Here is a 23997-nt window from a genome sequence, read left to right as displayed (position 1 = left end):
CGAGGGAGATTATCAGTGGTCTTGTATGTCTTCCATTTTCTGATGATTGCTCCCACAGTTGATTTTTTCACACCAAGCTGCTTGCCTATTGTAGATTCACTCTTCCCAGTCTGGTGCAGGTCTACAATACTTTTCCTGGTGTCCTTCGAAAGCTCTTTGGTCTTGGCCATGGCGGAGTTTGGAGTCTGACTGTTTGAGGCTGTGGACAGGTGTCTTTTATACAGATGATGAGTTCAAACAGGTGCCATTCATACAGGTAACGAGTGGGGGACAGAAAAGCTTCTTACAGAGGACGTTACAGGTCTGTGAGAGCCAGAGATTTTCCTTGTTTGAGGTGACCAAATACTTATTTTCCACCCTGATTTACGAATAAATTCTTTACAAATCCTACCATGTGGATTCATGGATTTTTTTTTTCACATTCTGTCTCTCACAGTTGAAGTGTACCTCTGGTGCAAATTACTGACCTCTGTCATCATTTTAAGTGGAGGAACTTGCACAATCGGTGGCTGACTAAATACTTTTTTGCCCCACTGTATAACTGAATTCCAAATTGCTTGCAGGCCCACTGAAGGCAGCATGTAGTAAAAAGTTGGTTGCTTATTGAGTAGAAAAGCTCTACAGACTGTGTCAGAGAATCCTAAATAAAAGTGTGAATTTCACAACAGGAAAGAACAAAACATCATGGTCAAGACAGGTCAGCAAACCTTTAACATGTTTTTCATATTTGGCACATGCAGTTTTAATCTGTGACTTATTGAAATTAAAGTCAATTCCACTTATTTAGGACTCACACACACTCCCTCAAAACAAATATCTAACCAATCCAGTTACCACAGAGCCACAAGTCACACTTACATTACAAATAAATGAAACAGGAACTTTTCATAAATGACAAATTCTTCTACCAGCTCCCTGTGCAGCCTGGACACAGCTGGAGGTGTATGAAGTCGATGAGAGCGCCTCACTCAAACGTCAGTGTGAAGACAGGTTACTGAGTAAAATAACTGAGCCTGAAACACAAAAACTGTTAAATACACACTGGACAAATTCCAGAGTGAGAGTCTTTGATGATAATTTATTTTTCAATTTCAAGTAACGACGTTTTAGAAAAGCTCAGTAAAACTCTCATAATTCTGCAGACAGTAAAATATTTACAGGAAACAGAATGCCACAGAAAGAAAGTTCAGGTAAGACAGAAAACATTAAGTTTTAAAAAAAAAAAAAAAAAGATAACAAATATAGCTAAGTGGCTCAAAATATTTGCAAACCAAAATACTGTTCCACCAAGTGGTTTTAAAGTCAGAGATAGAAGCAGATTTTCATACATCAGCTACACCCTCGTGTTTATCTTGTACAGTCTCCATCAGACGTGCGGTCGTACATAGAGACCAGTCACTGGCTGGGCTCTTCACTGTTTAAGGTTGTTGGCTTCTTGGTCGAGTACTCGACCACCCAGGGGTGGGACAGGACTCCCTGGATGGGCAGTCTGTGCATAGGGTTGTGCTTCAGCAGCCTGGCAACCAAGTCTTTAGCTCCAGCACTGATAGTGGCCTGTGGTGGGTAAGAGTACTCCACCTGGAGGTCAAAGACAGAAAATGGGAATAAATATTCAACTTTTGAGAGAAGCCGTAGAGCATTTCTGTACTGTGGTGGTGTCATACCCTTGAAATCCTGCGGTAGGTCTCCTCGTGGGTTTTTGCTTCAAATGGGGGTTTTCCAACCAGGAACTCGTAGCAAAGGACCCCGAGACTCCACAGGTCCACTTTCTCGTCATGAGTTTTCCCCTCAATCATCTCTGGAGGTAAGTAGTCCAGTGTCCCACACAGAGTGGACCTCCTGAAGAAAAGAGAAAAAAAAAATGTTTGTTCTCTTTAATGATATACAATTTCTTACCTGTGTAGGCTAAATCATTTCCATAGTTTCACCTTCAACATGATTAAAAGCGAAAAAGTTGCATGAACATACCTGGAGGACGGGGTGTGAACAGACCAGCCGAAATCCGCGATCTTGAGCTCCCCATTGGCCCCCAGTAACAGGTTCTCTGGTTTGATGTCCCTGTGGATCACCTTTTTGGTGTGGCAATAGTTGAGGGCATCTGCTAACTCCATGATGTACTAGAACAACACATTAAGCACACAAGTATTAAGCACACAACACGCATCACAGAAGAGATGCTTTAAGTGAACGTAAAACATCCTGGAAACAGGATTCTCTACAAATAAAGGGTAAAACTAGGGAAGCTCCTTAGATTATAGAACAACAAGAGTGCCGAAAAGGTCTTAACTCTGCACTCTTACCGTGGCGCTTATGTTCTCGGGAAAATGCCCACAGCGCTGGAGCTCGCTGTACAGCTCTCCCCTGGGTGCAAACTCCAGGATGAGGTACACACGAGAGGCATCGTGGAAGTAGCCATAGAGTCGCAGGATGTTCGGATGCCTGTAGGAAAATCAGGACCATTAGATATTTTGACAATCATCATTTCCAATATGTATGGACTCCCCAAACTAAACTGCTATTCATTACTATGGTAAGGGGTAATTTTACTGAAGGGAATGTGTAGTTGGCATATTTTAGTGCCATTTTTCTGTAAATGAATCCATGTGGTCATATTAAAAAAAAAAAAAGTTGGGCATATGGAAGTCCACAGAGTCTCACACTCGCCGTCTGATGATCAGATTTGTTGAGATTCAGAAACCATAGCGTGCCTGTGACGTTCTCCATATCTGAAGTAAAATCCAATCACTGAGGGAAAAGGTTTTAAACCTGACAGTGTTAACATTTAGATAAACGTGAAAACCCCACAGCATCTGAACATTTGTCTGACAGTGACATGAAGAAGAGTCTGATTTCCACAGATTAAAATAAATAAAAAATATATAATAATCAAAAAAATAAGTTATCATACTAACACAGGTCTTCCCAGCCGTACAGCAGGAGCATACCAACACAGCCAAACAGAACACAAACCACATTTACACACTTTCATATGTGATGAGCCACATTAAAGCGATGGACCCATTCATACAAGAGACAAAAGGCATTCACAGGTTAAACTCTAAAACCATACGCTGTTGCTCGTAAAGACTTAAAATCATCAATCAGCAACATAAAACCAAGCAGATATTAGTTATGGGCTAATAATGTTTACTTTGAGGTGTTCACCTCATCTGCCCACTTCTTCTTGGCTCACTTATTTGCATTTTTACCAGTCGTAAAAAAAAAAAAAATAATTCCTGCAATTGAGATTCAAACGACATTTTAATACTTTATTTTCCCAAATTTAAAATTTAAAGGTCTGAATATTTGAGCAAGAACCCCACAGACACATTTACAGTCATTACAATTACGAAGAAACTAATTCAATGCAGTTATATCTAATATGAACAATGAGCACAAGCCACAGATAATCTTCCATTTTGGAACATGTGTCCTAGACTTAAAAAACAGACTTTATTATTTTTGACCCAAAACGAGTGTCTGAGCCCGTGCACAAACTCAGAAGCAGCATTTAAAGAGTTGGAGTCAGAAAGCTGTTTTTCCATAGACTTCTAAAGGACTTTTTGCAACCACATCCATCACAGTCTGCTGGCCTTCAGGAGTGCAGGGTTTGTAGGTACTTCTACATCTGCTTAATTTTTCTGACCTGGAATCTATGACTGTTTTATACCATTTGTATGAGACTCAAGACCAGGACTGGGCATCGTCACCAACATCTACAACTGATTCTATTCTGATTCGCAAGGTCCCGACTCCATTCAATTCAATTCAACTTAGAGTCAGAAATATTATAATCATTTCTCTTTGATTCGTACTGTCCAAAGAATGCTCTAAAAATGGTAAATTAAAAATATTTCATTTCAAATTACTTGAAAATTTCTCTGCAATTACAAACTCAGTGTAAATTATCTAGGCATAAAAACAAAGCTGACACCTGTGAAACTTCATCAGAAGTGCAAGCCTCACAGCTGATGCCTTTGTGTCAAAGTAGCTAATGATTAATCACAGAAAAATATGAAGGAGAATTTCCTGGCCTGGCTTTTTATAGCAGAAAGCCACTGCTGGCTGATTTTGTGGTGTGATTTTGTTGTGGTGGAAGCAAAACAGCCAAAGTAAGAGGGAACATATTAAAATATATTGGACCAGAAAATAGATTTTTTAAAACTCACTCCTACTCAAGACAGTTTTGAAAAATCAGACATGGATCCAAGATAATTTGAGTAGAATAATGCTGTTGTGCTGACTACCAAAGTCATTTTTGCTTACTTTCCCTACAATAATCAGTCACTTCAGTTTGACCCCATCTCTTTTCCCTCATCTGTAGCTTGCCTGCAGTGGGTCTATTCAATTTTCTCAATTCAATTTTATTTATATAGCGCCAAATCACAACAAAAGTCGCCTCAAGGCGCTTTATATTGTCTACTCACCACAGTTTGAGAAACGCTAGTCTGGGGAGTAGTTAATTACAATTAACAGTAAAATATAATTCGACAGATGTTACCTGAGGTGAGACTGGATCTCCACTTCTCTCCTCAGCTGGTGCTCCACCCCAGCCTTCTCCAGCTGCTTTTTGAAGAGCACCTTCAGGGCCAGGATGAACTTAGTCTGTCGCTCCCTGGCGAGGTAGACATTCCCGAACTTCCCCTTTCCCAAAGGACGACCAATGTCAAAATTTTCCAGACTCCATCGTGTCCTGTGTGAGCAAAACAGCACACGGTTACAGCAAGAGCGACATAAACTTTAACCTGTCATAAAAGTATATGGATGAGACAAGGAACTACTCTTAAACGTACTTTGATGTAGAGGTTTGTGCATGATCGTTCTTGGCAGGTTTGTCTGGACAAAGAAAGAGGAGGATACATTTTAGCACCCAAAACACAGACACAAACACCATTGTTTTCCCAGTTTAGTATTACACTTACCCTGTGGCTTCTCTGGCTTTTGTGGTTCCAACTGGGGTTTGGTCAGGTTTGGTTTAGGAGCTTGCGTTTTCAGCTGCTTTTGCTGGGTGCTGGGTTTGAGCTGTGTTGCTGCATTTACATTCTGAGTAGCGGGGTTCACATTCTGATCAGCAGGGTGTGTCGACTTGACAGTAGCGGGCAGGTTTGACACTGGTTTCTGGTGACTCATAGGCCTCTGAACGCGCTGAGGTCCATTTGATACACCTAGAACTCGCTGATGCGGGGTTGGTGTGACTACAGCCTTCTGAATGGGCTGTGACTGCTGCAATACAGGAATCCGCTTGGGCCCATCACTGGTTGACTGCAAACAAACAAGATAAACAATAATAATAATTGAAAAAAGCTTCAAGCTTTTTACTTTTTTTTTAAAGTATTATAAATTAGCTTTACCTTGAAAAAAAAAATAAAAAAAAATTGTAATTTGAAATTCATTTCATTTCTAAATTTTCTTAACCATCTATTCAACCTAGTCTCTCACTGAGCACATCCTGGACAGGTCGCTGGTGTGTCACATGGCTAACAGAGACGGAGACAACCATATGCTCTTGCCAACGTCCAATTTAAGGTCATCAATTCTGCTCATATTATCAAGATTAACAATGCTTTTTGTGGTGTAGTCAATATGGTCAGTTTAGTTTATTTATAAGCTCATTTAAAAAAAATAACTGCTGGCTACCATCCCGTACAACTGGACGGGTAAAATACATAGGTAATAAAAATAAAATAGATTTTAAAAAGAAAAAATGAGAACATGAGTAAAGCAAGATTGAGAAAAAGTAATCCAATTAGAGTTAAAAGCCAATGATGAAAACAGGTTTTGAAAATGTCTAATGCTGGAGGGGTCCAGATGTGCAGATGCAGTTTGTTCCACTATTTAGGAGCAAAACCCTGATCAGCTGTTTTAATCTAGGAGAACCTGCTAAACAGATCTCAGTGATCTAATGGAAGTAGGCAAAGTTATATGGAAGCAAGAAGGTGCAAACGCATGCAATGCCTTAAAAATGATATGTGGTCTGTCTTGCACATGCCAGTTAAAAGTCAAGCTGCAGCATTTTGGACCAGTTGCAGTCAGGGTAATAGTGACAGACTGTCACCTGAAAAGTCAGGACTCTAAAAATCTGAAACTTTGAAATCTGTTTACCTTTGTGAGTTCCCTAATCTGAAGAAAAAAAAACCCCCCCAAACAAACAAGTTTTAACAACAGCATTTATCTTTTACCTCAAAAGACAAGGTTATCTAAATTAACAAACACCAATTCTATTTTAATCAGTGGATCAATACTCCTATGATCACATACAAGTGCTTAGTTCTGGCCATGTTCATTTTCACCCATCCAGCTTTGTGGGTAAATTCTCTCTTAGGTCCGTTTTTGGTGATGCATATGCCGAGTCTCTATATACACTAGATATTCTTAATAAGCCATATAGAAAAGTGTCCAAAGACACTGGTATGCTTGGAAGCGCAAATCTAATGCCATACACAGTAATCAAGGATATTTACCAAAACAAAACAAGAAACAAAAACACACATTTAATAAAATTTTTAACCAGCCCCGGGTTTATGATGAGTTACCTTAATTTCAGGCCTTTGAAGTTTCGTGCCTTTTGGCATCTTGTGCATAGCAGTAGAGTCCATAATCTAATAAAGAAGTAAACGGAGACAGGTTTTATTCAAAGAAATTGTTAAAAACGTGATTGGAATTAAGAAAAACATGCAGTTTGTTTAACTCTTTAGTCTGTCACATTTCTTCTAGCTAAGGAGGTTGGAAGAGACGCTTTTCTTTTCAACCTCCTTAGACTACGATGACCGAGAACCTTCAAGACATTTCTTCTAGCTTAAAAAAACCAAACAAACCCAATAACAATCCTGTTTGGATATAGACGCTCTTGTATTCATGTCTGAAATAACTGTTTAAAAATGTATATACAATTTACAATGTTTATTCTGTCAGGAAGATTAACAGTAGCCATCATCGTCACGTTGTTGCCGATCAGGTAAAGTTAAATTAGCATCCACACCATAACACCACGTTAAACATCACCTTTTTGCAACAAGCTAGTTGTATAAAACCACTTACCTAAATATATTATTGCAATGACCCGATTCAGCGCTAAACGATAATTTTTCTAGAACATAAACAGGTCGAAAACAGCTCCAAGGGAGGCTAGCTAACAGCTACATCGGCCAGTAGACCACAGCTGGCGTTTGTGGCTCGCTACAAACATAAGGACTATCCACGAAGACGTTACGACGAGTCTACCTTAGTATCACTTCTTTTTTCTGAAAAATACTACATGAGTGCTAATAAAACAATAAAGTCGAAACACAAAGCTGTAGCAGTACAGAGACTGACTGAGATTGGCTAACTCTCCGAACACTGCTCGTTTAATTTCAAACGGCCCTCGGTTTAAAACCTTTAAATACAACACAGGCTGCTATTGGCTGAGGGAATGCTCAGTACTCACTCTCCATTGGCTGAGGCTATCGCGGCGGCCGGTGGAGAGTGACGTACTAACGTCGAAGTGAATCTTCCAAAACACTAGGGGGCAGTCCACAGACACTGTCAGTACAGGAACTCTTCCATACCACATGCTATTACACTTAATGATTTTATTATTACTTCAGCTGCTTGAAAAAAAAGTTTCTTCCCAAATATAAACTCAGAAAAACAAGAGTTAATCATAGTTTCATAGTATTTTCTTTCTTTTTATTACTATCAATGATATCGCTTTTGAAATCTATTTAAATTTATTATTTTTGATTCCCAGTAGATCAGAAATTACAAAACGCATTTATTTGTCTTTATATTATTATAATTATTATTGGACGACTTTCTTTAAAAAGAAAAAAAGTTAAATCAGCAACAAATATAAGGAATAAATGCAATGCTTAAGTAAATAAAAAATGCAAATTACATAATCAACTGCAAATTATAAAGCGAGTTTAGAGCCCTCCTTTTATTTGTTTGTGTTGTCTAAATAACACAAACAAATAAAGCCTTTTATTTATTTTATGTTTCTTTTTGTTTTTGCTAGTTTTAAAACTTTGGCTGGAAAATGTAAGAAAAACAACTTCTGACCCCCTCACAGATAATTATTACACAAACTAAAGGCCAGAGGTGGGACCAAGTCATTGTTTTGCAAGTCTCAAGTAAGTCTCAAGTCTTTATCCTCAAGTCTCAAGTCAAGTCTCAAGTAATGTCAGGCAAGTCAGAGTCGAGTCTCAAGTCACTGGTGTAAAAGTCCAAGTAAAGTCACAAGTCTGAAATTTTGAATTTCAAGTCCTTTCGAGTCTTTAAAAAAAAAACGAAAAAAAGCATGTTGCAGTTATATGCTAAATGTAAATATTAGACCATGTAATTTTTAAATCTGTGTTTTTCTCAACACATGACAAAATAGTGAACTTAGAAAATATACACAAATTGTGAAATTGCACCTCTTTAAAATGCAGCTCAATTAAACCTAGCTCCAAGAATAATTTTCACCGACAGTTCTGAGATAAGCTGCATGTTATTCTTGGATGCGTTTGTAGGACCGGCTTTAAAATCGCATGACAAAAATATCATACATAAATAAATGATATTTAAAAAAATATATAATTTAAAAAAAAACTGCATCACCAACGTAGCCTGGAAAACATTTGCTAGTTAGATGAAGTCAGCTATCTCATCGTAGCATATTTATATGCATATTTATAATCATACGGTTCTTGGAGTGAGTGCATACACTCATGAAGTTTAGTAACTTCCGGTCACTGCAACAAGCCCAGGTACAGTTTACCGACGGATGGGTGCAGGACCTTGAAATGCACCGTGTAGAAAGTAAAGACCATCGTACGTATCATAAGTTTACCAGTCTCACAAATCGTCGTCATAAATACACATTCACACACAACGGTAATTAATTAGCAGTGGAAATAATTTCTGGTAGCATCACAGAAATGTAGCAGTGACAATAATATTGTATGCTGTAATCGCACTGGACAATTAGTGATACAAAACAACTGTTTTACCCTGTGAATAAAAGTATATGTTTTTGTCAATGTACCATAATAACAGAAGCGAAACACAATATTCTGTCAGGACAATTCACTATTTATGCACAATAAATAAAGGAGCATAGCGCGACAATTTCTGTTCAGCGCCAGACTTGCTTGTAACCTATATCACCAATTATGTTAAGAAAAATGACGCATTAACTACAACAGCAGACTGACCTTTGTGGAAATGCTTGGAGCAGACTAACCTGTGAGCTGGAGGGTTCTGGGACGTTATAATTGGTCTTTGAATGGCTGCAATCCAGTCGCCTCTTTATTACTTCGGAAACATGGCTCGAACAATTTCTCTTCAACGACGTAATCCGATAACAACCGATCTCTTTACCCGTCGGCTTCCCGTGGCTGTCATGCGACCAGCTATTGCAGTTAATAACACAACAGCTTCTTGACATTTTTGTGTTTCTTTTTATCGCTGTGTGACTGGTTTCAATTGAAAGCCTGCGTGCGCTAGTACCGCTTGCCACGAGTTCCCAGAATCCTTTGCGGTTCTACCCGTGAATGACGTCACATTTTCAATCTCTATATAATATGCATGTTAAATTTTATATTTGGGGTAAAATATCAAGTCTTTTCAAGTAAACCGGTTCAAGTCCAATTCAAGTCCCAAGTCATTGGTGTAAAAGTCCAAGTCAAGTCACAAGTCTTAGAACATTATTTCAAGTCAAGTCTAAAGTCATAAAATTAATGACTCGAGTCTGACTCGAGTCCAAGTCATGTGACTCGAGTCCACACCTCTGCTAAAGGCTTATATAACCGAAAGGCTTATATAACCGAACAGCAAATGATTTATTAGAAAACTACGTGGAATTTTTTTTAATTACATGTCTTCAAACCTTTGCTAAGATGTGTATTACTAATATATGAGAAACTACATCCAGGGAGAAATAAACATTAATTAAGTGATTTCCTTTGCAAGATATCTTTGGGCATCTCTTGGTGGGTAATTAATCTAATTACGTGGTGATGAATCCAGTTTTATCAGTACCGTAGGGTCAGATATATCCAGCAAAACAGGCTTCCAAGAGATTCAGAATAATCATAGGATACTGTTATGATTTTTGTGGATTAAGAAAAGAACTTATATCCCATTTGTGGTGTTTTATTGAATTGTGCTAATGACTCAGACACAGACGATAAGGACATTTTCTCTGTTTTCAAAGATACTATGAGAATTTTATGTTGTGCAAGGGCAGCTTACATTCTTCAATATCACTGTTGCACTTCAGTGACCATTAACTATCTAACCATTAGCAGCTAACTGGCCAGAAAATGTATTGAAAGAAATCTCATTATGTCCCTGGAAGTATATGTAAATAAGAGAGCAGGGGCATGCAGATGTGATGGGTGTGAGGTTAGATCAGCCGAGGTTAAATATGATTTATTGCAGTAATCAGGGCTGCAAGACAAGTGACACCAAAGTGCACCATGCACCTGCAGTGGTGATGCCATTTTTGGTGTGCATCACCTTTTGTAAGGATAACACTGAGAATAAACTATCTGTTTATTCCGTTTGAACTGAAGAGCTTTTTATATGCTATTTATGTATTTATATGCTTAATTAGAATAAAAAGTAATACATTATAAAAGAAGAACAACTACAAGAAAACAATGTATACTGAAAAATAATATGTAAAAATCTATCAAAAAAATTGCACCATGTTGAGAAAAAAATACTAAAAACGTAATAAAACAGTACTTAATTAAACAATTTCAGTGACTTGCATACGTTTCCATTCACACTGTTCAAACTGGTTTGGTATAAAAATGTGTGTATGATGGTGTAAAACTGTTCCTTAGAACAGTATTTCTCAAACCACATGAGTGTGTGACCCATAGCCAAGGGGAGCTCAAGTAATTTTTGAAAATTTCAACACCTGTAAGAGATCTCAGCTAAGTTTGAGAGCAGGTGTTCTGGGAATCCATCCTACCTGGCAAACCATAAGGCCCATGCTTCTTTGAAGTGTATTTGCTTTTTTATTATTGTGTACTTTTTCCATACCAGATATACAGTGTTGGAAGGGGAGTAACGGAATACATGTACCGCCGTTACGTATTTAAAATACAAAATATGAGTAACTGTATTCCGTTACAGTTACAGTTTAAAAAGGTGGTATTTAGAATACAGATACTGTGTTGAAATAAATGGATTACACGGTGGTATTTGCCTGATTCATATTGTCACGGGTCAGGACGGTTTTGTTTGACAGCTATGTTCTGTTGTTCCAGCGTTATGGTGGCAGCGTTACGGTTGCCATGGTTACAGGGTGTCGCTCTCTCTGCGACTGTGTGTTTCCTGGGTGAGAGAGCGCCTTTTTGTTGTTGTTGTTGTTGTGCTAAGCTGAATGCTACAGAATGTAGCATCATGGGCAGTGTAGTCCGTGCTGCGGGGAGAATGGACTGCCATATCCGTTATGTGTCTGTGAGCGCGAGGGAGAGAGAAAAAAAGTGCGAGCTGTCACCGAGCAGAAACGGGAGCTGGAAGCATGTTAATATAATAATAACCACTGCAGCCAAGAAGAGTGCCTGATGAGCCCAGTTGTAAGTAAGCGATTAAGACTCGACTGTACACTGTGTTCGTGTTTTCCTCTGAAACAATAAGTTCCTTGGAGCAGCCTTTCTCGGTCTCTCGCTAGCAAACCTGACCCAGACAACAAAGTAAAGCTAGTTTTCGGCTATGAGCCGCGGACCTTCAGTAATAGTAATAAATCACATTCATGTAGTTATAAGCAGCATGATAATATATTAAGTAATCCAAAGTATTCAGAATACGTTACTCACGGAATACGTTACAAAATACATTTTGGGGCATGTATTCTGTAATGGAATACATTTTAAAAGTAACCTTCCCAACACTGCAGATATGTAACACAGCTGCTCATACACTGGTTCAAAATAAATCAGTCTGACTTGGGGTTCAGTATTTTTTAAATTTCAATAGTCCTGTAGAAATATGTCACCCAAAATATATAAAATATGAATCATTTCCTCTTCCACAAACATTTTAAATAATTCTTTTTAATTAGCATCATTTCATTTCCTTCATTTTTTCCCAGAAATTGTAACTGTGACATTTGTCCACTACGTGGCAGCATGTGGCGCCTGCATGATGAAGTCAGAACTTCAATCATCCTGTCAAATGTGCAACGTTTCCCGTTTATGTCAGGTAACTCCCTCTGTGTTTAAAATATACAACCATTGCCTCCAGCAAGAAACCAGAAAACAAGAAAGAATATCTGACAAAAGCTCTTAAATAAAAAGGGTTCAAATATTTTATTCACACATTCTGCATTTGGTGAGAATCTTTTACACAATAACCCATTCAGAAAACAAAAATTATTACGTGAACATGTTGTTTTCCTTTAAAAATCAACCAAACTCATAGTTTGCTCTTCCAAATTGTTCTTTTTCCAAAAATAAATATCCCTGACATAGATAAAAAATATTTATAAATATGTTATAGACAGAAAGTTGTGCGTTTACCATCGCCACACAGATTCCCACTATGAGACTATCTCAAACACAGAGTATCCACTGAAACAGTTTTATCAAAAAGCTTGCTTAGCACATGTAGCAGCTTTTACTGGTAATAATTGTGAAGCTTTCGGCCCCGGCATTCAGTGATCATGCTTACAGGATTATGCACGTGCTGATAAAACTACTTCAGTTGAAACGACCTCATGTTTAGTATGTAAAAAGAAGTCTGACCCTTGTTTCTACACAGTAAACAGATTCATGTTTATGTTACATTAAAGCAGCATTTGAGAAGGTCTACTATACCTTTTTAAAAGTATAAATATGGCAAGTACTTTGATCCCTTCATTTCACTTAAATACCTCAATGACATAAGTTATTACATTACATCAGTACAGTTTAGTATCAGGCTTGCATTCGTACCTAGTACAGTCTGTTGTTGTAACTGAGGTCCCATACGAAAACACTGTTGAGGTGGCTCTCTTACACAAATAAACCTTACTGTGGTCACTGTGGATAACCCAAACCGTTTAATCTGACCTGCTTGCATGCATTTGTGACATTCAGTGCGCTTGACATGCCGCCTCCATGGCTAATATCAGCCATCATTTCTCAGTGTACGCATTTGTTACAGTCACTCCTATACGTCTCACCATGACCTGTTTTTCTGCTGTAAACGTGAAGCTCGGACCAGAGACGATATGCTGGCATTCTGACAAATTTCTGCCAGATGAATACACACCTGGAGAAGGCATTTGTAAAGACAAACAGCAGCGTCTGCATTGGCACATTTCTTGTGTTTCCAGTCCTTCCACATTGCACCTTTTTTCAAAGACACAAATGGCAGTAGTGTTTAAATGTCCCTGAGTGAGCCACCAACTTTTCAGCACCCTATCAAAGCAGTCCCGCCAGGCCGCATCACTAGAAACCACTCAGACCTCCTTTAGGCAGCAGTCTCCGGCTTAGAATATAACTGGTAAAAGTACACAAAATGCCAAATTGTACCCTTAAATAATACAAAAATCCCCAAAGCACCAAACAGGACCAGAGTATCATAGAAGGAGGCTGGCTGTTCTGCTGTGCAGTCCAATCTGAAACTTAGCTGAACACCAGAGTTGGGTGTCATTTCTCTGTGACTGCAGCAGCCATCGGGGTGCGTATGGTCCCACGTGCTGTGGCTGCCAGCTCCTCGATTTCTGTATTCAGTCGCCTGATAACCCACTCCACGGCCTCACGGCCCTGTTCGAGAACAAAGTGAAATGTTAGTTCACGGGAAAATGAGTTGCATCAAGTAGAATACAAGAACAGAAGAGACGGCGTGCCTGAAACACGTAAACCCACTTCATGCAGCGACTGGTCTGGAGAGAACGTTAAGCTGTTGACTAGTCATCTCGTAGTTTTTAAAGATTTTTCCACACAAGTACTTTTGGACGTACAAGTGAAATGCCACAAACCTGCTGCTACTGCCCCAGCATAACAGTTATCATCTCCCTTCTTTTCTTGCGATTTGCAATGGCTATAAACACTTCTGCCTATATGTAATTACAGCTAGGTTTTAGTTATTTAACCAACACTAGTCACATGCAAAACTACTTAAAACTTTACCAATCTCAGTACAGTTTGAAGGAACCTCTTACCTTTCCAGCATTAGTAGAGATGGTGCTGGCCATAACTCCCTCCAGGTAGCTGCTGAGACTGACCCCTTTCACAGAGATGATAGCCTCCTGGGTCAATATTGTTCTAAAAAAATCGTGAAATCAAAGTTATGGTGTGCATTGAACAATCTGACACTTCAAGCTCAGAGTGTTTATAACACATGTTACATCAGTGTAACAGTGTTAAAACTTACTTTTCTGGATCTTCAGGGTGTGGTTTATATGTTAATTTTTCATCCACAGATACCATGTTTGTGAATGTGATCTGGAGAGAGGGAAATGCAAATTGTGAGATTATGGAGAGATCATGCCTTACAGCAATAGGACAATAACCATAAGTCAATTGTTAAAACACCAGAAAAGGCATTAACAAAAAGAAAAAAAGAAAGAACTCAAATTCTTCCATTATTGCAGGTGCGGTGAAGCAAGTTCACAACAGACTAGTTACAAATCAGAATACTTATTAATCCATTAAAAAAAATTATGTGCAGATTATATGGTGTCTCCAAGACAATAAGAACAGTAAGAGACTGAACTAAATCAAAAACGTATCAGACTTGAAGATTTTCATGCTCTTAACGAGTTGATTGAATCACAAAGTTGAAGTTCTTTTTTAGTTCCAAAATACTCTACATGTGCCTCTAAAGTTAAAATGCACTCTGCTAAGAAGTGACTTCTCACGCAGTTTAACAAGTTGGACTTGATTCCAGGATTAAGTCACAGAAACTCTTCAGATGTGTGCATGTCAAACAGGTCTCATAAGAACATGTAAGAAAAATTCTCCCATTCTTAGCAGTCAGAAATGAAATCAGATTTGCTCCTGCTTGCCAGCATCATGGTCTATATTCAGCTGGCAGCACAACGAGGTACGACTGTAAAAGTGTGCTTTGATCCGTGCTCGGTAATCTGGTTTTTCACCCACTGTGAGCCAAAAAACAGGAGGTGTTTATACAATATTTGTAATTTTTTAAAACTTTTTAGTACTCACATTTGAAGACTGAAGTTCAAAAGTCTGCTCTTTGGGATCAATAACTGATTGTTCCTGAACATAAGTGTATGTTCGTGCGTTACCAACGAGCTGAGGACAAAGAGAGAGATACATTTTACACAAACCTTAAAAGATATTTCAGAAATGGAGCAGATAATTCAAAGATAATTCAAAAAAGTGAGGTTAGAAATCATAATTGACCTTCTAATGACTCTAAAGTTCATGTGAAGAAGTGTTACTTAATCTGTGTTTTAAGTAGAAACATGAAGGCTGCAGCTGAGTAAACACTTTGTGTTTTCACTAAATTACTACTTCCATGGATTACTTCCAAAAGAGGCTTTTTGATACCACGACACCTTAATGCGAGTTAACATTTGCACCATGTGATAATTTAACTTCTTGTAACTCATATGCCATATTTTCCAGAGTACAAGAGGCAAAATAGACTGCAGTAAGAAAAGGCTGATTCCACTTGCTTGAGCTTCAAATTGATGATTTAGTTTGCCACAACTACAACTCTCCTAGGAGACCTTTGTCACAGGGCATCATCCATAAGATGGATCTAGTTCATACGCAGAGACTGAGGCAATCTGATTAAAGATTACATTAATACACTATCAATCACCGGGTCATAGTCTGTCCTTGGAATTACAGAGGCTAGTCATAGATGTAGTGAGTGAGCATTCCTTCACCCGAAGAAATCCAAGCAAAGGTCAGTGCTGACGAACAGCACCTGATTTCCTAATATTTAAACAGTTAAACAGTATGTAGCATATCAGCTTTCTGCAGTCTTATCATTACTGGCTTCAAAAAGTGAGGGTCAGAAGGAAAAGTTCAATGACATGACAGATATTCAGAGGCTTCCGTCACTGCGCCGATTCAGGAGACTGCTAGTTTTAACTGGGCTGACATACAAAGACGGAAAGTTACATCACATGGCGTAAAGGGTTACATCTGAGCAATGACAGAAATGTCACTACGGTGTCCTGTACAGCACGAGTCATGGCACGCAGCCATGAACCCGCCTGGGCAGACAGGTCAGCTGTTGCTACTATTCCTGGACAGAAATAGCCTGATAACCTGTTAGGTTATCGCTGCACTTGTTGAACGGAAAGCCTTAACCTCTCACCATTGCCACGCTTCTATCTGCTTTTTCTATCATTTGATAAGATTGTGCGTTTGTCAGTGATGCACAGCTGGGTTTTGATACTCACAGATTTCACTATAGATGGAAGCCCCCACTCTGTGCTGAGCAGTCTTTTACTGTGGAGGCATCCTTGTGTGTCAATTTTTCTGTCCAGAACATCCACCCCAACCACACTGGGGTTCATGGGGTTTGGGTACTTCTGCATAGCAGCTTTAATCACCATCTCCCAAGGGTGGCTGTTGAAGCAAAGAAAAATATTAATATTGTAACAAATAAAAACTGCCAAATACACATTTTTATGTCTTATACATTATATTTACACAAACTGAATACAGAGCTAAAATAATTCTTTATAAATTACCATTTTATGTTGGCTATCAACATTAAATCCAATATCAGCACTCATTTTATCTCACATCTATTAATTTATTCTCTTTCCTTTGTATAATATCTCAAACTAGTCCTTTGCGTTACATTTTGGTAGCTATTCTATTTCATTTAAGCAATTTGTGTCATGTTTTTCTTCTTTTTTGGCTGTATGAATATATTTTCCAACACTGCTAAAGCGAGTTTGCTAACAATACACACATTTAACAATTAAATGACTAGTGAATTAACCACTACTTAGTAACAAAAAAAATGTTTTGTTATGTGATCATTTAAAAAAAAAAAAGATTCGAACTTGTGTTTAAAGCATTTAATGTGTCAAAATATTTTAATGAGTCTAAACAATTTCCCACTTTCCAATTTTTCAAAATATCCATCCAAAGTTAGTTAAGTAGATATATAATGTTTGAACAAAACATCAGTAAAGAGCGCTCATTGAGTAAAAATGTTGTTTTGAGTGGTTGCCATGCACTGGCCCGTTGCGTAGTGACGCACACGGAGATGTAGGGGAAAGGTTACGCACCAAGGGCTTGACCTGGCTGGCTGATTATGCAATGACAAAAGCATCTGTAACCAGAAACCGGCAGTTCCGCACACACCATGGCTATGTTAATACTTTTACAATCACCTATGAACTTGCGTGACTTCTTTTAAGCATTACATTGTTTTTAAAATTACACACAGACTGACAACGAATAGAATACGTCTGGTACTTCTCCTTAGCATGTCATTTTAGCATACAAGCTAGCGACAGTAAAGTTATACCGTAGACAGGTTATATTTCACTTACATAGTCCGTTAGTTATAGTTAGGAACATCGTCTGGTTACAGTTTTGTGTTATAAACCCTACGTGTGTTGTTCAGCGGATTAAAACTAGCGTTACTTAAGTGCTGAACCACACACCGAGCTCCTGCAGGCCGGACATAAAAACGCTTTGCAGGAGTAATTTACTCACTTGAATATGTGCTCTGAGGTCCAGATCTTCATGGTTTAGGTAGCTGATCGCTGCTGGTGAAAGGGGGGTAATTTAAAGAGCCGGTAGACTGGCACAGACGCACTGACAGACCGGGGTGAACCACGTTCAAAGACAACCGCATGTCTCCTCCCTTCATACCAGAGCAAGTCACGGGTGCGTGACGCACTTCCGCTACTGTGGCACATGCCGTACAAGTCCGCTGACCCTGGAATAGAAGGATAAGAAATAGTTTATCGTAAATGTCCATGGACAATTCACTTAACCGATGTAACAAAAGCGTGATTATAACATATCACCTTAAGTATGCATAATACGTTTTTTCCCATCAGGCTTGGCAGGCTCTGTGAATATCGCCCTTGTCTGTTACACAACTCAGCTGAAGGTTAAGACCTACTCAGCTGATGCAACAGGACGGAGTCACAGATCAAATCTTCATGTAATGGTCCAGCACTTGGTTATAAGTGTGCAGGCTCTGTAGATCCCGAGTCTTTATTACGTTCTTAATTTTCTCTGCGCAATTATGAAGTGACAGACTTGTTTTACTGAGTGAAAACAGGATTTATTTTCACTTTCCCCCCCTTTTGCTCAGTTTTCAGTTAGGTTTAGTTTAGTTTATATAGCAAAAAAAAGTTACCCCCACCCCTCAAAAAACAAATCTTTATTGACAGATCTTTAAAAAAAATTGTTTTAATATATATACAACTGTGGGCGGTATTTTTCAGGAGCAATATTTTAGAAAATTTGCAATATGCGTTACAAAGAAAACAGCAATACTCACATTTCCTTTAAAAAATATATTTTAGTTTTTTTGTGTGCAGTGTTTTTTCAGTCAAGTTTTGCTTCTTCAAAAGTGTTCTTTGAAAGTGTTTTGTCATACCTAGTTCTGGCTCAGAGTAACAACCTTGGGGTAAATGGTCGTCCTTGTCAATGGGAAGATGAGCTACTGGACGAGTTTGGGAACTGCTAGTACTGTGAGTGCTGTGTCAAGTAAAAACTGGTGTCCTTATCTCTTCCAGTGCAAGACAGTTCCAAGTAATTTTTTCAAGCTGAGTGTGATATCTTGTGGTTAATTACATAATTATTCAATAAAATTACAATAAATGTTAATGCTGCTGGACAGGATTATGTGAAATAAAGTTATTTTTTTAACATTTACATAGCTTTTGAGTTATTACTGAATACTCAAACTATTGAGAATGAGAAGTAATATCTCTCTTTAGTCAGTCCTTTTCTTTTTTGAGTGATATTAACCCTGCTTGCTTTTTGGTAAACATGACAGCTGTTTTTCCTTCCTAGCTTTGTTGCTACATTGTAGAATTTGTCCTCTGTGGGGCAATACTGCACTTGTCACCATAACCTATACCCCCGTGTGATTTACAGGCTTTTCTTTAATCCCAGTGCAGTGTGGCTTTATTGCGGTTGAACTTGGACATCTTGGCAGCATGTGTACTTATCTCAGAGTGCAGCTAGTTTGTTCGAGTTATGAGTAATCTCTATACCCCAGGCTCGTGAAAGTGGGAGGAAACTGTGCGACAGCCTTAGCCGGTATCAGTGTCAGTGTGCTGTCAGAGGAACGTCCATCAGTAGAGCTGAGTTTAGTCCAGTTTAGCTTAAAATTGTGTCACTGAATTAAAAGTAAAAATATGGTTTTCCTTTTTCATTGTTGGAACAAAATTTCACTCTTGTTTTACTGTTTTTAATTGCTATCACAACTTATGCAAAATGCAAACGATACTGGTCAAGCAGTGTAAAGGTGACACTTCATGTTTAAAGCTGATGGATATATATTGCTGCCAAAACATTACTTTTCATATATACATGCAAAAATAGTATTTAACAAATTTACTGTGAAATTAAAAAAAAATCGAAAACGCACATTCAAGCACATGATCAGTTTAAGAATACAAAGCAGACAATCACCATTATTGTTGCAAATATGTTGCAGCACCTTTTATCACTTACACCAACAACAGATGCGACAAACTACAGAGTAAGAGTTCATTTTAATACCAATATTCCAACATTTCTTCTATCTTCTACTCATCTTTGGCTTCTTTGCTCATTTCAGTCACTGTTTCCAACGTAACCTCCACCTTAGACTGTGCCTTTCTTGTTGCTGATGGTGAGGGTCCCTCCTCTTCTTCCTCTTCTGGTTCCCAATCTAGATCAGCAGTGGCATCTTGGTACTGCTGGTACTCTGAGACCAGATCATTGAGGTTGCTCTCTGCCTCCGTAAACTCCAATTCATCCATACCTTCCCCCGTATACCAGTGGAGAAACGCCTTCCGTCTGAACATCATGACGAACTGCTCACCCACTCTTCGAAACACTTCCTGAATGGCTGTGTTGTTGCCAATGAACGTGGAGGCCATTCTGAGGCCTCTAGGTGGGATGTCACACACGGCGACCTTCACGTTATGGGGGATCCAATCCACAAAGTAGTTGCTGTTTTTCTGCTGGATGGCAAGCATTTGCTCATCCACTTCTTTGGTGGACATCCTACCACGGAAGACGCCAGCGACCGTGAGGTAGCGGCCTCTCCTCGGGTCGCACGCTGTCATCATGTTGCGGGCGTCAAACATCTGCTGGGTGAGCTCCGGTACAGTGAGAGCTCTGTACTGTTGGCTGCCACGTGGCGTCAGAGGGGCAAAGCCTGGCATGAAGAAATGAAGGCGAGGGAAGGGCACCATGTTGACGGCGAGCTTCCTCAAGTCGGCGTTGAGCTGTCCAGGGAATCTCAGAGAAGTCGTGACCCCGCTCATGGTCATGGAAACCAAGTGGTTGAGGTCCCCGTAAGTCGGCGTGGTCAGTTTTAACGTGCGGAAACAGATGTCATAGAGGGCCTCGTTGTCAATGCAGTAGGTCTCGTCAGTGTTCTCCAGAAGTTGGTGGACTGACAGCGTAGCGTTGTAGGGCTCCACCACCGTGTCAGAGACTTTAGGCGACGGCATGACACTGAAGCTGTTCATGATGCGGTCGGGGTACTCCTCACGGATTTTGTTGATGATGAGGGTTCCCATTCCAGAACCAGTGCCGCCCCCGAGTGAGTGAACCAGCTGGAATCCCTGCAGGCAGTCGCAGCTTTCACTCTCGTGCCTCACCCTGTCGATCACCTGCTCCACCAGCTCTGCGCCCTCTGTATAGTGGCCTTTTGCCCAGTTGTTCCCAGCTCCTGAGTTTCCTGTAATGCCAGAATAAATGTATGTAGGTCAAGGATACTGATAACATGCATCACAATTTTAAAAAGAAAAGAAATTGTGACATTTTTCAGTTCTAGGGCAGTAAATGTATCAACTTTTCACAGGTTAAATGCTTAGCACAGCTATTTTGCAATAATTTTTTATCAGTTTTACCAGTTTTACTTTTTGAAATTCAATAAGTCAAACTCAGTTGGGTTTTTTTTTTTAATAAAGCCAAGATGGAAACCTTATTATTTTCTTACTGCAAGGCTAATATTATAAAAATAATATAGCATTTACACTGTACAACTCTATCCAAGAGCTTTCTAAATCCAAAGCACAACATGTAGTGTATAATATAGTAAACTGCATATAGCCTCCTTTCTCAAAAAGTCATGAAAATCAAAAGCAGTGAAATGTGAGACAGAAAGTTTCAGAGTTTCAGAGTTTGCATATTATTGATTATCTCACCATGGATGAAGTTGTCTGGTCTAAAAAGGGCCCCAATGCGGCTTCCTCTTACACTGTCCATGGTGCCAGGCTCCAGGTCCACCAGTAGGGCCCTGGGGACATATTTACCACCTGCAAACACAGTTGAAGTTTTAAAAAAGACTTAATTAATTTTAATATTGTTTATTTGTAAATTTGTAAACAGCTGGAATTTATAAATAAAAATTTGAAATTTATCAAGCCAGATAAAGCAGCTCAAGTTAATAACGCACCGTGCGCCTCGTTGAAGTAGACGTTGACCCTCTCCAGTTGGATGTTGCTGTCTCCTTCATAAATGCCTGTTGCGTTGATCCCATGTTCTTCACTTATCACTTCCCAAAACTGCCAAGAAATAAAAGCATCAGTATAACATAAGCAGAAGCAAAAATGTTTGCAGATGCAGAAAATTAATACTTCATTTAACACTTTTGATGTTAAGGTCTTTAAATGGTTTCTTTAAAAATATATTTTGATCACTGTTTGCAGTATTTACAACCCTAATGACCATTAAAACAAAAAGGTGTAGGCTAAAATATCAGGCTGTTAAATCTACTGTTTTTTTCTAAATAACAAGAAATTTATAACATCTCACCAAATTAATAGATAATAAAAAAAATGAAAACCATACATCAGCACTAAAGTTGGTTACCACATTACTTTTAAACATTTATTTTACATTTTCATATTGAATGTTCCACCAGTTAATCCCTCAATATTTGTCCGGACCCCTACTTTTCCGCCCTGAGTTCAAACTGTTACTCTCTAATTTCAAACAGCCTCTGAATACACTTTAGATTTAGATTATTTTGTGCTTTGTGTTTTGTGAGTATAGCATTAAGATTAATAAAAAAATTTAGGGTGTGTAGTTTAACAAATAAGGAAGTGGTTGGTTCATTTATGATTTTTAAAGCTTTCTTCTGTTGCATGTAAATTGGATTAAACTGGAGTTTATTTACACACACGATGTGCAGAATTTGCTATTGGACATAAAATTAGATTTTTTTTAAAAATTGTCTCAACTGCAAAAATCAACAAGTTTGTTTAACTTCCCACGTATGCAATATATTCGAAATGACTTTAATTAAGTTGCGCTGACTGCTACAATAATTGACTTTATCTTTTAACATTTTTTTAGTTTTACGTATTAGACACATCAGGTTGTACAAATGGAAATCTTTACATAAACAATACAGAATTAATAACAGATTCCTCAAGCTCAGATCTCGAGTTGTACAAATGGTAAAGTTATTTAAAGTCAGCATCTTGAGTCAACTTTAAAAGTATCTAAAAGTGTTATGTTTTCAGCTTTATTATCTTGTAGTTTCACTCTCTTTTTTGTGTCAGCGACGATAAAAATGTCACACCCAGTGCTCGCACTGCAGTTCTCATTTTAGCTCTTATCTTTAGCCTGAATGCCTGACAGGGAACACCCTGTGTCACTCAAAACTGTTTTTGATATGCAAAGAAAAATTGCATGTGACAATATACACCGAAATAGAAAAAAGCAAAATAATGCGGCCAGTAAAGAAAAGTATTTTCTGTCATTTTATCTCAACCACAATTAGAGTAAAAAGTGGTTTATAGTCAAACTGACGCATCTTTAAATAATCTTTTTAAGAATTACATAGGAAGTTTTAACGATGCTAATGCATTTGTCTATATATTTTATTTATTTTACCTTTGAGCCGATCTGGTTGCCACACTGTCCAATTTGCAGATGTACAATTTCACGCATGATGGTCGGGCTACAGTACGCAGAACAGCTGGTGGTCTGTGATAGTCTTCAGTCCTCCTGTCAGCTTTTATAGGACAAGAAATGATGTCACCAGCAGTGTCGGGGAGTCACCCCTGCTGATAATATGTGAGAGACCCATGATACACAATGGAAACTGTGCACAGAATAGCAGCGTTTACCATTCATTGTTTATGCTTCCATTAGTAAGTAGACATAGCATGTCTGCTTTAGATTTGTTTTTATATCTGTATGTTTCACATATGCAAATATAAATAGCTAATTATGAAAAAGGCATGGCATATTTCCTTTTGTATAAAACTTTGTAGACTTGCAAAACACCTCTACACTGAAAAAAGGCCAAGTTGGATTTATTTATTTCAATAGTGGACATTGGCAGAAACTTAAACAACTGAGTTAAATCAACACAACTTATTCATATTCAATAAACCTGTGCATTTTGTGTTGATAAAAGGCAATTGAAACATGTTTAGATGAAGTAAGGTGAGCTCTTGGAATATTTTAATACTTTGCAATATTGTCGTACTAATGCAAAACACGACATTTTATTGGATATAAAAAGAACATCTGAGCTGTGCAGCTGGGCAAAAGAAGGAAGGAAGTGAACCAGAAATTAATGGAAGCTGATGTGTTTCTCTGGTCAGCGTCAGATAACACTCAATAAGCATGCTCGTTTATATATAAGAAGAAAATAATGTTAACACTGTAGATACATCTGTTTGCAGTGAATGTTATATGTGTGAGAGATGCTACCATCTAGAGGATTTATGTAAGCATAACATGATATAACTGAATAAAGTTATGTCACCCAAATGCAAATTTGGGTGACAAATTGGTTTAAACAGAATTAAACCATCATTATTGTTACTATAGTTGAGAGAAGTGATTTAGAGATAAACAAAGAGGACAAATGTTATTCTCCTGTCATAGCTTT

At 38.4% G+C, this 23997-nt stretch overlaps 4 protein-coding genes across 5 annotated transcripts in view; 1 reads left to right on the top strand and 3 right to left on the bottom strand.

The window, feature by feature from the left end:
- Positions 1-1025: 1025 nt before the first annotated feature.
- aurka (aurora kinase A) lies at positions 1026-7391 on the bottom strand. The gene is made up of 9 exons (XM_085457637.1): positions 7039-7391; positions 6534-6599; positions 4923-5262; positions 4794-4836; positions 4502-4693; positions 2301-2439; positions 1969-2117; positions 1665-1839; positions 1026-1578 (listed from the first exon to the last, which is right to left on the bottom strand). Exons 2-9 carry the CDS (start codon positions 6594-6596, stop codon positions 1396-1398), a joined length of 1284 nt encoding a protein of 427 aa, XP_085313763.1. The 5' UTR covers positions 6597-6599; positions 7039-7391; the 3' UTR covers positions 1026-1395.
- Positions 7392-11349: 3958 nt separating this feature from the next.
- The window catches only part of LOC146710269 (guanine nucleotide-binding protein G(s) subunit alpha-like), a 56455-nt gene continuing 43807 nt past the window's right edge, over positions 11350-23997 (top strand). The window contains exons 1-2 of one of the 2 annotated variants that reach the window (XM_085457639.1): positions 11350-11555; positions 12071-12180. In XM_085457639.1, coding sequence (XP_085313765.1) covers positions 12108-12180 — 73 coding nt within the window. In that variant the 5' untranslated portion in view covers positions 11350-11555; positions 12071-12107. The remainder of the gene's footprint in view (positions 11556-12070; positions 12181-23997) is intronic. The other variant, XM_085457640.1, reaches the window with a different exon arrangement.
- Positions 12262-17794, bottom strand: prelid3b (PRELI domain containing 3). Its single transcript, XM_085457643.1, has 6 exons — positions 17622-17794; positions 16346-16514; positions 15132-15221; positions 14338-14408; positions 14126-14228; positions 12262-13727 (listed from the first exon to the last, which is right to left on the bottom strand). The coding sequence occupies exons 1-6, from the start codon at positions 17651-17653 to the stop codon at positions 13611-13613; spliced, it is 582 nt and encodes a 193-aa protein (XP_085313769.1). The 5' UTR covers positions 17654-17794; the 3' UTR covers positions 12262-13610.
- Positions 18286-23097, bottom strand: tubb1 (tubulin, beta 1 class VI). The gene is made up of 4 exons (XM_085457636.1): positions 22989-23097; positions 21544-21652; positions 21293-21403; positions 18286-20823 (listed from the first exon to the last, which is right to left on the bottom strand). Exons 1-4 carry the CDS (start codon positions 23043-23045, stop codon positions 19679-19681), a joined length of 1422 nt encoding a protein of 473 aa, XP_085313762.1. The 5' UTR covers positions 23046-23097; the 3' UTR covers positions 18286-19678.

This window comes from Copadichromis virginalis, linkage group LG5 (genome assembly GCF_057382275.1).
Source record: "Copadichromis virginalis isolate Kocher_CV1m ecotype Utaka linkage group LG5, C_Virginalis_male_GT1.1, whole genome shotgun sequence".
Lineage (NCBI taxonomy): Eukaryota > Metazoa > Chordata > Actinopteri > Cichliformes > Cichlidae > Copadichromis > Copadichromis virginalis.
This window is presented reverse-complemented; position numbering and strand designations above follow the sequence as displayed.

Bases quoted from the DNA above. Each gene is read 5' to 3' on its own strand.
- aurka (XM_085457637.1), bottom strand. From the start codon at position 6,596: ATGGACTCTACTGCTATGCACAAGATGCCAAAAGGCACGAAACTTCAA. The intron at 4,837-4,922 runs GTAAGTGTAATA...TTCTTTGTCCAG, and splicing joins AAAGCCAGAGAAGCCACAGG to ACAAACCTGCCAAGAACGAT. The intron at 4,694-4,793 runs GTACGTTTAAGA...TTGCTCACACAG, and splicing joins GCACAAACCTCTACATCAAA to GACACGATGGAGTCTGGAAA.
- prelid3b (XM_085457643.1), bottom strand. From the start codon at position 17,653: ATGAAGATCTGGACCTCAGAGCACATATTCAA. The intron at 14,409-15,131 runs GTGAGTACTAAA...CCCTCTCTCCAG, and splicing joins TTGAACTTCAGTCTTCAAAT to ATCACATTCACAAACATGGT. The intron at 14,229-14,337 runs GTAAGTTTTAAC...CGATTTTTTTAG, and splicing joins CACCCTGAAGATCCAGAAAA to AACAATATTGACCCAGGAGG.
- tubb1 (XM_085457636.1), bottom strand. From the start codon at position 23,045: ATGCGTGAAATTGTACATCTGCAAATTGGACAGTGTGGCAACCAGATC. The intron at 21,653-22,988 runs GTAAAATAAATA...ATTTCTTGGCAG, and splicing joins GCAACCAGATCGGCTCAAAG to TTTTGGGAAGTGATAAGTGA. The intron at 21,404-21,543 runs GTGCGTTATTAA...CTGTGTTTGCAG, and splicing joins CTACTTCAACGAGGCGCACG to GTGGTAAATATGTCCCCAGG.